Source organism: Hylobates moloch, unplaced genomic scaffold (assembly GCF_009828535.3).
Source record: "Hylobates moloch isolate HMO894 unplaced genomic scaffold, HMol_V3 SCAFFOLD_4, whole genome shotgun sequence".
NCBI classification, from domain to species: domain Eukaryota; kingdom Metazoa; phylum Chordata; class Mammalia; order Primates; family Hylobatidae; genus Hylobates; species Hylobates moloch.
This window is the reverse complement of record NW_026652279.1, coordinates 92,852,821-92,866,600: the sequence shown is the minus strand read 5'-3', so window position 1 is coordinate 92,866,600 and position 13,780 is coordinate 92,852,821. Positions and strand designations below refer to the sequence as shown.

General features: G+C 42.4%; 1 protein-coding gene across 2 annotated transcripts in view; it reads right to left on the bottom strand.

Moving 5' to 3' along the window:
- The window catches only part of FLT3 (fms related receptor tyrosine kinase 3), a 99,212-nt gene that overhangs the window by 48,590 nt on the left and 36,842 nt on the right, over positions 1 to 13,780 (bottom strand). The window contains exons 3-5 of one of the 2 annotated variants that reach the window (XM_032150576.2): positions 11,681 to 11,883; positions 7,034 to 7,149; positions 2,172 to 2,301 (exon numbers count right to left, since the gene is read on the bottom strand). In XM_032150576.2, the coding sequence (XP_032006467.1) occupies positions 2,172 to 2,301; positions 7,034 to 7,149; positions 11,681 to 11,883 (449 nt within the window). Of the gene's footprint in view, positions 1 to 2,171; positions 2,302 to 7,033; positions 7,150 to 11,680; positions 11,884 to 13,780 lie in introns of those variants that run through there. The other variant, XM_032150577.2, reaches the window with a different exon arrangement.

The following is a 13,780-nucleotide window of genomic DNA, read 5'->3' as shown; positions in this document are numbered from 1 at the left end:
AGCTAAGAGCTCAGAAGGGAGCTAGCTAGTTACTCATTATCTCAATGAATTAGAATAACACTAAGGAGAATTACATAATAAAACAGTTTAAAATTGTTCATGTTTGATGATCTCTTTGTTGCCGTTGTTTAAAGACAGGGAAAGAAAGGGAAGAAAAATGAGAAAGAGATAAAGGAAAAAAAAGAGAAGAAAGAGAGAAGAGAAAAAGCATGATAGGGCTTTCATGAAGTTTAGCAAGGTAAGCATCCTTTTGGGACGCAGTAAGGGAGGGGGAAGCTAAAGTTTCAAAAGTCATCGAGTTCCCATAGGAACGGAGGAGGGCCAAGGTGTCACCCACGAGGGAAGTCAGTCAAGACTCCCAAGTATTCGACAGAGCAAAACCCCTCTCCCTGCCTCAGCAGAAAGCGAACTTTTGTACCACTTTGGAACAAAGTATTTGGTACTTTTTCTCCTTCTATTTGGTCCTATTTTTTTTTAAAAAAAGTTGTTTAGTAAATTTTAATTAGTTCCAACTGCATGAATTTTTACTTTGTGAGAACTTAGCTTTGGCATATATGAAAAACTACGTAAACATTTGTACCATACTTACTATTAGCTAGGCACTGTTCTATGTGCTTTACATATATCAATTCATTTAATCAGCATAGCAATCCTATAAGTATTTGTTGTCATCCGCATTCTTCTGATGAGGCACAGAGAGTAAGTAACTTGTCCAAGGCCACACAGCTGCTAAGCAAACTAGGGTTCAAACCCAGGCTATCTGGCTCTAGATTCTATATCTTTAAACAATCATATTAGACTGCTTTTCCAGAACAAACAGGATAATCAGAAGTTAAACATTTAGTCACAAGGAATTTCTTTCTTCCTTTCTTTCCTTTTTTTTTTTTTTTAGATGGAGTCTCGCTCTGTCACCCAGGCTGGAGTGCAATGGCGTGATCTCGGGTCACTGCAACCTCCACCTCCCGGGTTCAAGCGATTCTCCTTCCTCAGCCTCCTGAGTAGCTGGGATTACAGATGCCCGCCACCACACCTGGCTAATTTTTGTATTTTTAGTAGAGACGGGGTTTGACCATGTTGGTCAGGCTGGTCTTGAACCCCCAACCTCAGGTGATCCGCCTCCCAAAGTGCTGAGATTACAGGTATGAGCCACTGTGCCCGGCCTATAATTTCTTTCTTTTTCTTTTTTTTTTTTTTTTGAGATGGAGTCTCGCTCTGTCACCCAGGCTGGAGTGCAGTGGCGTGATCTCGGCTCACTGCAAGCTCTGCCTCCCGGATTCACGCCATTCTCCTGCCTCAGCCTCCTGAGTAGCTGGGACTACAGGTGCCCGCCACCACACACTAATTTTTTTTGTATTTTTAGTAGAGATGGGGTTTCACCATGTTAGCCAGGATGGTCTCGATCTCCTGACCTCATGATCCGCCGGTCTCTGCCTCCCAAAGTGCTGGGATTACAGACATGAGCCACCGCGCCCAGCCTAGAATTTCTTACTTATAAGATAATTATACTTTAAAATCAGTATCTTTCTTTTTGCCCCAACCAGATGCCCAGGGAGCCAACAACCCTGGAACGTAGAGGGACTTTTACTTGTGTAGCATGATGCCCAGGAAGGGCCCTGCAGTTGATTTATGGGGTTCCAAAAAGCCCCTTACCAAAAAAATCCTTGTCCTCCCTGTGAAGCCCACATTGGCCATTCTGTATTATTTATTTATTTTATTTTATTTATTTATTTATTTTTTTGAGACGGAGTTTCGCTCTTGTTGCCCAGGCTGGAGTGCAATGGCGTGATCTCGGCTCACCACAACCTCTGCCTCCTGGGTTCGAGAGATTCTCCTGCCTCAGCCTCCGGAGTAGCTGGTATTATAGGTGCCCGCCACCACACCCAGTTAATTTTTTGTATTTTTAGTAGAGACGGGGTTTCACCATGTTGGCCAGGCTGGTCTCAAACTCCTGACCTCAAGTGATCTGCCCACCTTGGCCTCCCGAAATGCTGGGATTACAGGCATGAGCCACTTCACCCGGCCCTATACTGGCCATTTTTTAACTTTAAGAAGCCAAAGTTTCCTGTTTAAATGAGCATAAATTAAATTTTACATACAGCTTGATGTCAACTACATTAGCAAAAGGCCAAAAGGAAATCATGAGAATAGCAGCTACCATGGATGTGTCATACCTTTCCCCCTGTGAATCGCAAAGCACCCATTCCACGATCGGCTCTGGAACGCTCTCAGATATGCAGACCAGGGCGTCCTGGTTTTCCATTTTTCTAAAGTAAGGTCTTCTTAATGTGTAAAGCAGGGTATCTAAAGCATCATAAGTTATTAACATTTTACTATTTTAAAAATAATTCTCTTAGCAGCCCCTCAAAAAAGGATTCTACATCATTATGAAAAGTTCGCAACCATTACATATACATATTTTTTCTTTTTTTATAATAAAGGCATCAAAAGCAAACCAACCATTGTATTAAATTTAGCTCTGGCTGCAGTGTCAACTTTAACATTTATCCTCTTGGCCAATTTCTTTGGGTATTTCACAAATCCACAGCTAACTAAAGTAGTTGAGTGAAGCCATGTGAAAATACAAATATTGATAGGCACAGGAAAAAGGAAATTAGCAATAACATATGGCTTAAACCCTTGTTTAACACATAGTTTAGACCTCAACTTTCTTCCTATAATTTGATCTGCAACTAGGCAGAAATATACTAAGATTTAGAAAGGCAGAAGAAACCTGGTAGGGTGGAGTTGGAATTGCAACAGAACTTAGAGGTTGAGTTGAGCCTTCCACTCACACTGGACCATCACACACACACACACACACACACACACACACACACACACACACACACCCCATCCTTCACTCCCAGCTATTTCTAACATAAACTTTCTACTTCTACGTTGACTCTTCTAGGGACTGGAGTTCATGACCTCCCAGGGCAGGTCATTCTAATTTCTGACGAACTTTTTTTTTAAAGAAAGTTTCCCTATACTGAATTCCAGCCTCTCTCCTTACAATAAATTTTGTTTGAAGACATTATGTATTGTTTGATATATATATATATATATATATACATACATATGAAAGAATATGTGGAGTGTAAATTTCAAAGCATAATCACAACAAATACCCACAGAACCACTAACCACCTAATAACTAAAATATTAATGAATACCTTTTGATCTACTTTTGTGCTTCTTCCCATCTCTCAACTGTACGTAGCATTTATCCTGAATTTTGTTTATTATTCGGGGACTCTTCAAAGTAGTTATACCACACAAATATGTGGCGCTAAACGATATATTGATTTATTTCATTCTTGAGCTTCAAAATAGTGTTATCAATCAATATGTAGCTTCCACAACTTCATTTTTTCATCCAACCTTATGTTTTTAAGACTCATCCATAGTTTTACATGTAGCTATACTTTATTCATTTTTTTTACTGCTACATAATACTCTATTGGTAAATATATCATTATTTTTTCATTTTCTTGCAGTAGACATTTGGGTTGTTTCCTTCTGTGTGTGTGTGTGAGACAGGGTCTCTGTCACCCAGGCTGGAGTGCAGTGGTGCAATCTCAGCTCACCACAGCCTCAACCTCAACCTCCCAGCCTCAAGTGATCTTGCTGCCTTGGCCTCCCAAAGTGCTTGGATTACAGGTATGAGCCACCACACCCAGCCACAGTTTTTTGTATGATCAACCATGTGCTCTGAACTTTCCACACATTTGTACTGAGGCATGCGTATAACAGTTTCCTTAATTACATTCTTAAGAGTGGAACTGCTGGTCTACATGGTATGAGCACATTCAGCCTTACACATAATGATCATTTGTTTTCCAAAGTGGTTGTACTAATTTATGTTACACAGCAGGATATGAGAGCACCTATTGCTTTATAGACTTACCAAGACTTCTTAATTTTCAACAATCTAGCAGGTATAAAATGGTATTTCATGTGGTCTTAATTTAATTTCTCCATTATTAATTTAACATGTGTTAAAATAATTAATTGGGAGGCCATTAGGCTGAGACAGCTCTAACAGCTTGAGTTCCTAGGTAAACAAATCAAAACACAACTCAAAAAAAAAAAAGTAAAAGAATAAAGGCCGGGCACGGTGGCTCACGCCTATAATCCCAGCACTTAGGGAGGGTGAGGCGGGAGGATCGCTTGAGCCCGGGAGTTCGAGACCAGCCTAGGTAACATGCCGAAACCCCGTCTCTACAAAAACAACAACAACAACAAAAAGCAAAAAACAAACGCAATTCAATATGAGCAGCAAAATGAAACTTAGCTTAATCAATGAGGAACTGCAAACTGACCAATCGAGGGACTGTCCTTCTTTAAACAATCAAATCTTTTCTTTGTCTTGCTTCTGGGAACACCTTACAGAAAGAAGCCTTACCCTTGAATCGCCTCACTGGAGCCCACCTGCTTGCCATCTGGTACTGCCTGATTCATGAATTGCTTTCTGCTCAAATATACTCTTTACAACTTTAACCTGCCTAAGTTTATCTTTTAACGTGCTTCTTGACCATTTAGGTTTCATGTTCCAAAAATGAAATGCCTACTCACGTCCTTTGTTCATTTCTCTACTAGGTTTCCATTTTGTTTGTTTTTCTTATTGACTTATTGACTTATATAGATTGTTTATCTTATTGACTTTACATATTATGACTATTAATTCTTTGTTGATTGTGAACTGCAAGTATTTTTTCCCATCTTGAGGTGATTTTTACTTTTTCTCCCTGTAATTTCTAACAATGGGTTCTTATCCTACCCTCTAGAGCAACTTTTTTAAAGTCTAGCTTTGATTCCATATGAAAATCTTTCAAATATTTAAAATCAGAAACCGAGATCAAGGGAGATAATTACCATACAAGGTACTTTAACTAGTTAGCTCAGGTTTCCTGACTCAAATCCCAAAAGAATTTCCTCTGCATTACACTTCAATCAATCTTATCGTCTCCTCAAAATATTTCCTTCTATATGCTACACATTCCCAATTCCTTCAACTGCTCCTAATTTAAAGAATTCCAAGTTTTCCACTATCCTGGTTGCTCATTTTGTCAGTATTCATCTTTAAAAAAGTAGAACTGAAATGAATAATCTTCTATTAATTTCCTTAATTTAGACGTTATATTTTCATGAACACTGCCAAGGTTCAAATTTACTTTTTTTGGCAACCATGCCATGCTGGTGGTTAATACTGAGCTTGTGGTTGACTAAACCCTTTCCTCTTTTTCACACTGACTGTTGCCACGTCTCTCCCACCTATTTTTTGGACCCCACCACCTTGAAGAATGCTAAAAATAAGTTATAGAATAATTGTTGTTACATTTTTACATTGTAAATCTTAAGCGAAAGGAACATGCCCTAAGTATAACAGAGACACAGCAGATGCCCACTTACCTTATACAACTATTTATACTTGGCAAGAAAATTTAAAAAGGAGCGAAAAAAGGAGAAAGAGGAAGAGAGGGAGAGAGCAAGAAATGTCCTAGCTTCATTCAACCTGGGGCACGTATTTACTGTCCCACAGAGGCTGTGAGGGACTAGAAAGGGGGCAGGGAACATGACCAACATCAAAGAGCAACAAAAGGTGATTCTTGGCTTTGGAGCTTGTAGGGCTCTGGTCCTATCATTTTGAGAGTAATTAAAGGACTTTCTAGAATAAATTTTGAGTAATTTTGACTTTAGCTAATGTATACCTTACAGGCTGACTTTAGAACCTTACTCCACCCCCCACCCCAGTAAGATGACACTTCTGGGGACTCTTGCGTGCTCTCTTCTGTTAGTAGCTTTGACAGCAAGACCCACACATTCTCACACAAGACCCAGGGCAGTGTGGTGCAGAAAGCCTCCAGCTGTGCCCACCACCACACCTGTCAGAGGGTCTGTTTTTCATCTACATGCATGCAGGATTGCTGTGAGCATCTGAGATGAAACAGGCAGAAGATCTTCAGCAAAGGGCAGTTGTGGTTATTCCTGACCCAGGGCACCTCTGTGGGCCGGACATTTGAGTCACTGACAAGGAAGAGGGGAGCCTGGCAAGTTGTGTCAATGTGTGTGTGGGGGGGGGGGGGGGGGGGGGGGGGGGCTAATTTTAAGTAATATTAACCCAGGGTTTTTGGAGCACTGCATTGGCCCCTAAAGGCACGAGGACCTAAGTGAATGCAGCCACCTTTAGTCCTTCTTGGTCATGAAAGGTGAAGCAGCAAGTTCAGTGTGCGTAGCACTGAGTCTGTGCATGATGGGGACGAAACAAGGAGAAGCCAGAAAGCACATGCAGGTGGTGCCTCTGCCAACTGCACAGCTGCCTCCCTTGGTAAGAACATCTGGACTGTTCCTTACAGTTTGCATATGGTCTGGCGTGCGTGTGGGCCTGCGCTGTCCAACACAGTAGCCCCTAGCTGCATGGGGCTATTTACATTCCAATTTTAACAAATTAAAATTAAATAAAATTAAAACTTTAGTTCCTCAGTCACCTTAGCCACCTTTCAAGAGTTCAACAGCCCCATGTGGCCAGTGGCTACTGTATCAGAAAGAGCAGACAAAGATCATTTTCATCATCTCAGAAAGTTCTATTGGATCACGCTGAGACCTTCCAATCCTGTGAGGTACGTATTTTTATCCTCATTATACCAATAAGGAAATTGGGGCTCAGAGAAATTGTGACCTGCCATAGGTGGTAGTATCAGAACCAGAATTAGAACAGAGGTCTTCTGATTCCAAGGTCAAAATGTTTTCCATTTCTTCCCTGTCAGCCCTCTGCTACTGAACAGAGGATGCCCCAGGTGTTTTTAGCAGCCGTCACATTCTGAGAGCCCACGGCACACATCAGTGATTCATCAGTGATTCTCAGTTCTCTATAGATTCTACAGAGGGTCGACAGGAATCGAATCAATCCAACTACGTATCAAGGGAAACCTGAATATGTCTAGAGGAGCTGGTCAAGCTAACGGGTTCTAAACCACTCCTTTGAAATACTGTGGTATTCCAGGCTGGAATACTAGTAGCAGGCTGGACTTACTTCTTATACTCACTGTAAACAATATTGTGTAATTGGTAGCTTCACTCTGAATAAAAAGTAGGTATTCTCCAGCTTGGGTTTCTGTCATTTTCAAAATGATCATGGAAACGACTCCTCTGCAGAACAGGAAAGAGAACTAGTTATTTTGGAAAATGTGTGAAACTAAAAACAAAATTTCATAGTGACTAAAAAGGCAGTTTGGTACTCCAGCGTTCCCCGACTGGCACGGAAGCCGCTCTGTGGAGAACACGGCTTCTGTCGCGTGCCCAGCACTCAGCCTGGGCACTGCTCGTTGGACCCTGACTTTTAACCAGTCCTCCCCTTGAGGGTGGGAGAGCTCCATTCCGGTGCCATCATCTCACCTTCTCTGAGCTTCTAGGATCGAAAACTCCCCTCTAAAAACACACAGGAGGCCGGGTGCGGTGGCTCACACCTGTAATCCCAGAACTTTGGGAGGCCGAGGCAGGCAGATCACCTGAGGTCAGGAGTTCGAGACCAGCCTGGCCAACATGGTGAAACCCTGTCTCTACTAAAAATACAAAAATTAGCTGAGAATGGCAGCAGGCGCCTGTAATCCCAGCTACTCAGGAGACTGAGGCAGGAGAATGGCTTGAACCTGGGAGGCGGAGGTTGCAGTGAGCCAAGATGGCACCATTGCACTCCAGCTTGGGCAACAAGAGTGAAACTCCATCTTGAAAAAAAAAAATTTAAACAACTCCCCCACACAGTGTTGGTGATACAGTCCCTTTAGCAGTGGCATGCCATTTCCTTCCATAACAAAGCACCCTCTGTGATCATAAGTGCCCAGTCACCTGGTCACCAGCCTCAGCCTCAGTTTCCCATTCACAGAACACTGAGATCAAAAAAAAAAATTCTCCTAGTTTGTGCCTTTCTCTGTCTAACTGAAAGAACTCAAGCAAAATCTGACAAAAGGCATGTTCCTATGAAGTAATAATTACACTGAATGTCACTTAGATGTCAAGAGAAAGATGTCTCAGTGTCAGTATTTTTAACTTTTCAGATAATCAGTAAACATAAATTGGGTTGGGGCATTCTCTTCCGAGAGATAACTATGATGTGTATTTGGTGCTATCCTCTCTCTTTAAAGCTGACAGTCCTCCTAGCACTTTGTTGAGTGATGCTGGATTTAAATTCACACTTTCTAGCCGGGCACGGTGGCTCATGCCTGTAATCCCAGCACTTTGGGAGGCCAAAGCGGGTGGATCACCTGAGGTCGGGAGTTCGAGACCAGCCTGACCAACATGGAGAAACCCTGTCTACTAAAAATACAAAATTAGCTGGGTGTGGTGGCGTATGCCTGTAATCCCAGCTACTCAGGAGGCTGAGGCAGGAAAATTGCTTGAACCCGGGAGGCGGAGGTTGTGGTGAGCCAAGATCGTTTCATTGTACTCCAGCTTGGGCAACAAGAGTGAAACTCCATCTCAAAAAATAAAATAAAATAAAATAAAAATAAGTTCACATTTTCTGACCTTTAGACCCTTAACTGTGCAAAGTGTAGTCTTTCTCTAACAGTGTTAGCAACAGCTGGGGGTTGACAAAGATGCAGAATCTCAGGTCCCACTGAGACCTACCCATCAGAATCTGCATTTTAAACAAGATCTCCAGGCAATCCAAATACAGGTTATATTCGAGAAGCCCTGCTTTAAAGCAGCAAGCAGGTTCAATAGTACATGGGCCTGCATTCTTAAACACAGTCAATTAGTAAGATATATACTTGATTTGCTTCTGCAGATCTATTTTGATGATATGCTTTTTTTCTCTGAACCATTCGCCTGGTGTGAGCCACCATGTCTGCAGTCGCAGCAGTTTGGGAGGCGAGGTAGGAGGATTGCTTGAGGCCATGAGTTCAAGACTAACCTGGGCAACATATTGAGTGCCTTCCCAATAAAAAGAAAAAATGTGGCTGACACAGTGGCTCATGCCTGTAATCCCAGCACATTTGTAGCCAAAAAACAAGAAGTGAGTAATACAATCTCAAAAGAGGAAAGGAAAATGAATGTGTTCCAAGATTTAGAACTCAACTTCAGAACTATACTCACTGTCCTGCAAATCACTTAAGAGAAGAATGTATTTGACCTTAAAAACAAATACAAATAACTGGTACTAGTTGATCACAGAGACGTTCTCCAAGACCCTATCAAGGGGCCTGACACCCCTTGCAGGTCATTTGGGTACTGTTTACTACATAGTTCCTGGAAAGTGCGTGCCTTCTCTACACCTATGGGACAACAGGACAGCCACAAGAATGTAAAAGAAAGGCTGCGTTAAGAGGACATTTAATTGACCTATGCCCTTTGCCCTATCTCACTTCAGGAAGAGGACAAGGACAGCAGGGGGCAGCAATCAGCACAGAGCTATACAGGGTTAGGACATTACCCACACATCTTAGCTAAGACATTTTTCTGGATGAGACCAATGTTCCTCACAGACAGATCAATGTCTTACTAAATAATCTGTAGATAGCACATAACATTGCAATTCTGCTTATCATGTTGTGAAACAAAATAGATAAAATCAAATGTTCTTTTCCCAAGCATTTCCCAAAAATAAATTTCCTTTTAAAAAAATTTTTTTTTAAGAATTTCTTGGCCGGGTGCTGTGGCTCATGCCTGTAATCCCAGCACTTTGGGAGGCCAAGGTGGGCAGATCAAGAGGTCAAGAGACGGAGACCATCCTGCCCAACATGGTGAAACCCCACCTCTATTAAAAATACAAAAATTAGCTGGGCGTGGTGGCAGGTGCCTGTAATCACAGCTACTCGGGAGGCTGAGGCAGGAGAATTGCTTGAACCCAGGAGGAGGAGGTTGCAGTGAGCCAAGATCACGCCACTGCACTCCAGCCTGGCAACAGAGCAAGACTCCGCCTCAAAAAATTAATTAATCAATTAATTAATTAATTAATTAAATTTTTAAAAGAAATTTCTTGCTACACTAACAAGAATGAAATGAAAACTTTCTAAATTTTATCTTTAACATGATATCCAACTAAAATACAAGACACTTAAAAAATCCCAAGTAGGCCCAGTGTGGTGGCTCATGCCTGTAATCCCAGTACTTTGGGAGGCTGAGGTGGGTGGATCACCTGAGGTCAGGAGTTTGCTGGAGGCAGAGTTGCATGACTGAGATTGTCCAATTCACCCGCCTGGAGACAGGCCAAATCTGCCTCAAAAAAAAAAAAAAAAAATTCTAATTTAAAAAAAAAAGAAAAAAAAAGAAATCCTAGATATTCTTTTCAGTATTTGTTTTACATTTTGCCAGCTACTCACTGCTTTCTATATATTTATATATGTGTCTGTGTGTATATGTTTAACTTAATAGACTTAAATTTTTTCTTTTTTTCTTTTTTTTTTTTTTGAGATGGAGTCTCACTCTTGTCTCTCAGGTTGGAGTGCAGTGGCGCCACATCGGCTCACCAAACCTCCCCGTCCAGGCTTCAAGCTATTTATTCTCCTGCCTCAGCCTCCCAGGTAGCTGTGATTACAGGCCTGCACCACTACGCCTAGCTAATTTTTTTATTTTTAGTAGAGATGGTGTTTCACCATGTTGTCCAGGCTGATCTCGAACTCCTGACCTCAGGTGATCCTCCCACCTCAGCCTCCCAAAGTGCTGGGATTACAGGCATGAACCACTGCACCCAACCAACTTTACTTTTTAAAGAGTTTTAGACTTACAGGAAAATTGAGCAGAAGATACAGAAAGATGCCATATATGCCCTTCCCTCCACACAGTTTCCCTTATTATTAACATCTTGCATAGGTGTGATATGTTTGTTGCAATTGATGAACCAATTTCAAAGTTCATAGTTTGGGCTGGGCACGGTGGCCCACGCCTGTAATCCCAGTACTTTGGGAGGCGGAGGTGGGAGGATCATCTGAGGTCAGGAGTTCAAGGCTGGCCTGGCCGACGTGGTGAAACCCCATCTCTACTAAAAATACAAAAATTAGCTGGGTGTGGTGGTGTGTGCCTGTGATCCCCGCTACTCAGGAGGCTAAGACAGGAGATTACTTGTACCTGGGAAACAGACGTTTCAGTGAGCCAAGATCAGGCCACTGCACTCCAGCCTGGATGACAGAGTGAGATTCCGTCTCAAAAATAAAATAAAGTTCATAGTTCGCATTAGGGTTCATTTTTCGTGTTATACATCCTATGAGATTTGACAGATCTATAATGTCATGTATCGATGCCCTAACTATATTTTTAGTTCGTTATTTCACTGAAGATAAGAGTTACAAAAAACAGGCTGAGGCCAGGTGCAGTGGCTCACACCTGTAGTCCTGGTACTTTCGAAGGCCGAGGTGGGTGGATCGCTTAAGCCCAGGAGCTCAAGACCAGCCTTGGCAACATGGTGAAAAACCATGGTGCCTAGAAAAAATTTAAAAAATTTGCTGGGTGTGGGGGCACGCGCCTGCAGTCCCAGCTACTTGGGAGGACTGGGGTGGGGGGATTACTTGAGCTTGGAAGGTTGAGGCTACAGTGAGCCAAGATTGTGCCACTGTACTCCGGCCTGGGTAACAGAGAGAGACCCTGACTCACAAAAAAAAATGGTTTACAATAAACATGAACAGCAACTGGAAACAAAATTCCAAATGAACCACATTTTATGTCAAGAAGGTATTCCTCCACTTACCTGTTTTGTAAATCAAAATGTGGCTGGCAATTCAGGGAGCTGTGCTTAAAGACCCAGAGACAGGAAATGTTCCCTGGGGCATCGACCAGCACTTGCAGTGTGATGGAAGCAGATACATCCACTTCCACAGCGGCAGCTTCGTACACTGTCCCTGAGCTCTGGGATCTCAAGGCACACCCGAGGTCTTCTGGGGATTCTGACACCTACGTTGCAGATAGAACAAAGTGAATTCATGAAAACTGCAGGTCTAAGGCCTCCCCTTCTTCACATCAAAACTTTATCAAACGCATGCTAACACACTGCACACAACACCCACACAAGCTGGAACCCACTGAGAACACGTTGCCGACTAAAGATCGTATTAATTATAATTCTCTAAAGAAAAGATAAATAACTTTGGGCTGCATTTCTAAAACGTTGTACAGACTGTCATGGCGTGTGTCCCCCTACCTCCGCAAATTCGTATGTTGAAGTCCTAACCCTCAGTATCTCAGAATGCAACTTTATTTGGAGATGGTCTTTACAGCGGTAATCAAGTTAAAATGGGTCATTAGGGTGGGCCTAAATCCAGTATGACTCGTGTCCTTATAAGAAGAAGAGGCAGGGCATGGTGGCTCACACCTGCAATCCTAGCACTTTGAGACACCAAGGCAGGCAGATCACTTGAAGTCAGGAATTTGAGACCAGCCTGGCCAACATGGTGAAACCCTATGTCTACTAAAAATAAAAAAACTAGCTGGAAGTGGTGGTTGGCACCTGTAATCCCAGCTCCTCGGGAGGCTGAGGCAAGAGAATGGCTTGAACATGGGAGGCGGAGGTTGCAGCGAGCTGAGATTGCGCCACTGCACTCCCGACTGGGCAACAGAGTGAGACTCTGTCTCAAAAAAAAAAAAAAAGAAGAGGAGATTTGAAGGCAGATACACAGACAGTAAGAACACCATGTGAACAGAAAGACAGCCATCTTCAAGCCAAGGAGGCCTGGAGCAGATTCTTGCTCACTGCCCTTAGAAGGAACCAACCCTGCTGACACCTTAATTTTGGACTTCTAGTCTCCGGAATTGTGAGATAATAAATTTCTATTGGTTTAAGTTGCCCAGTCTGTGGTAGTTTGTTGTATCACCCCTAGCAAACTAATGTTCAGACCGTAATTATAAAATCTATAATATATAGATACATATTTTTGTGATTGTTGCTAAATAGATAAAAATTTATAAAGCAATGGTAAATTGGTATCTGTGTTAGAGGAAATTTAAAAACCAAATTTTCTGGACAGATGTCCCCATAGTCACACTACCACCACCACACTTCTTGCCTGCTTTAAATAATTGAGATATATTAGGCCAGGCGCCATGGCTCACGCCTGTAATTCCAGCACTTTGGGAGGCTGAAGCGGGTGGATTGCTTGAGGTCAGGAGTTCGAGACCAGCCTGGCCAACATGGTGATATGCTGTCTCTACTGAAAATACAAAAAATTAGCTGGGTGTGGTGGCAGGCGCCTGTAATCCCAGCTACTCAGGAGGCTAAGGCAGGAGAATCACTTGAACCCGGGAGGTGGAGGTTGCAATGAGCCTAGATCCCGCCATTGCACTCCAGCCTGGGGGACGGAGTGAGACTCTGTCTAAAAAAATTAATTAATTAATTAATTAAGATATATTGAGAGCAGGGGTTAGAGCAGCTTCTGCTGTGGAGTCCCCCATCTCCTACCTCCCTTACATGGCTGAACACAGCACGCACACACGCGAGCACACACACATTTCTTCAGGTGAAGAGCAGGGTAGCTCTTCTGCTACTGGTCAAAAACTGTATTTCTGGTCTTATTTGTTCACTCAGTAAGTATATGATAAGTGCAAGACCATCTGCTGAGTACTATGAGACTAGAAAAAAAAAAAAAAAAGACTAATCTTGCCCTTAAAGAGTTTGAGTATCCTAGGAATAAATAAGTAAAACACAGGAGAAATACAATGTGTCCCATAAAAAGATACCAACTACTTTGAAATGTAAATTGTAAGTGCCCTGGAACTTCAAAGGAGGGAGAAGAGATTTCTAAGCCAGGATGTTTAAGTTCTTCACGCAAGTCCAGTAATTGAGCTGGATCATAAA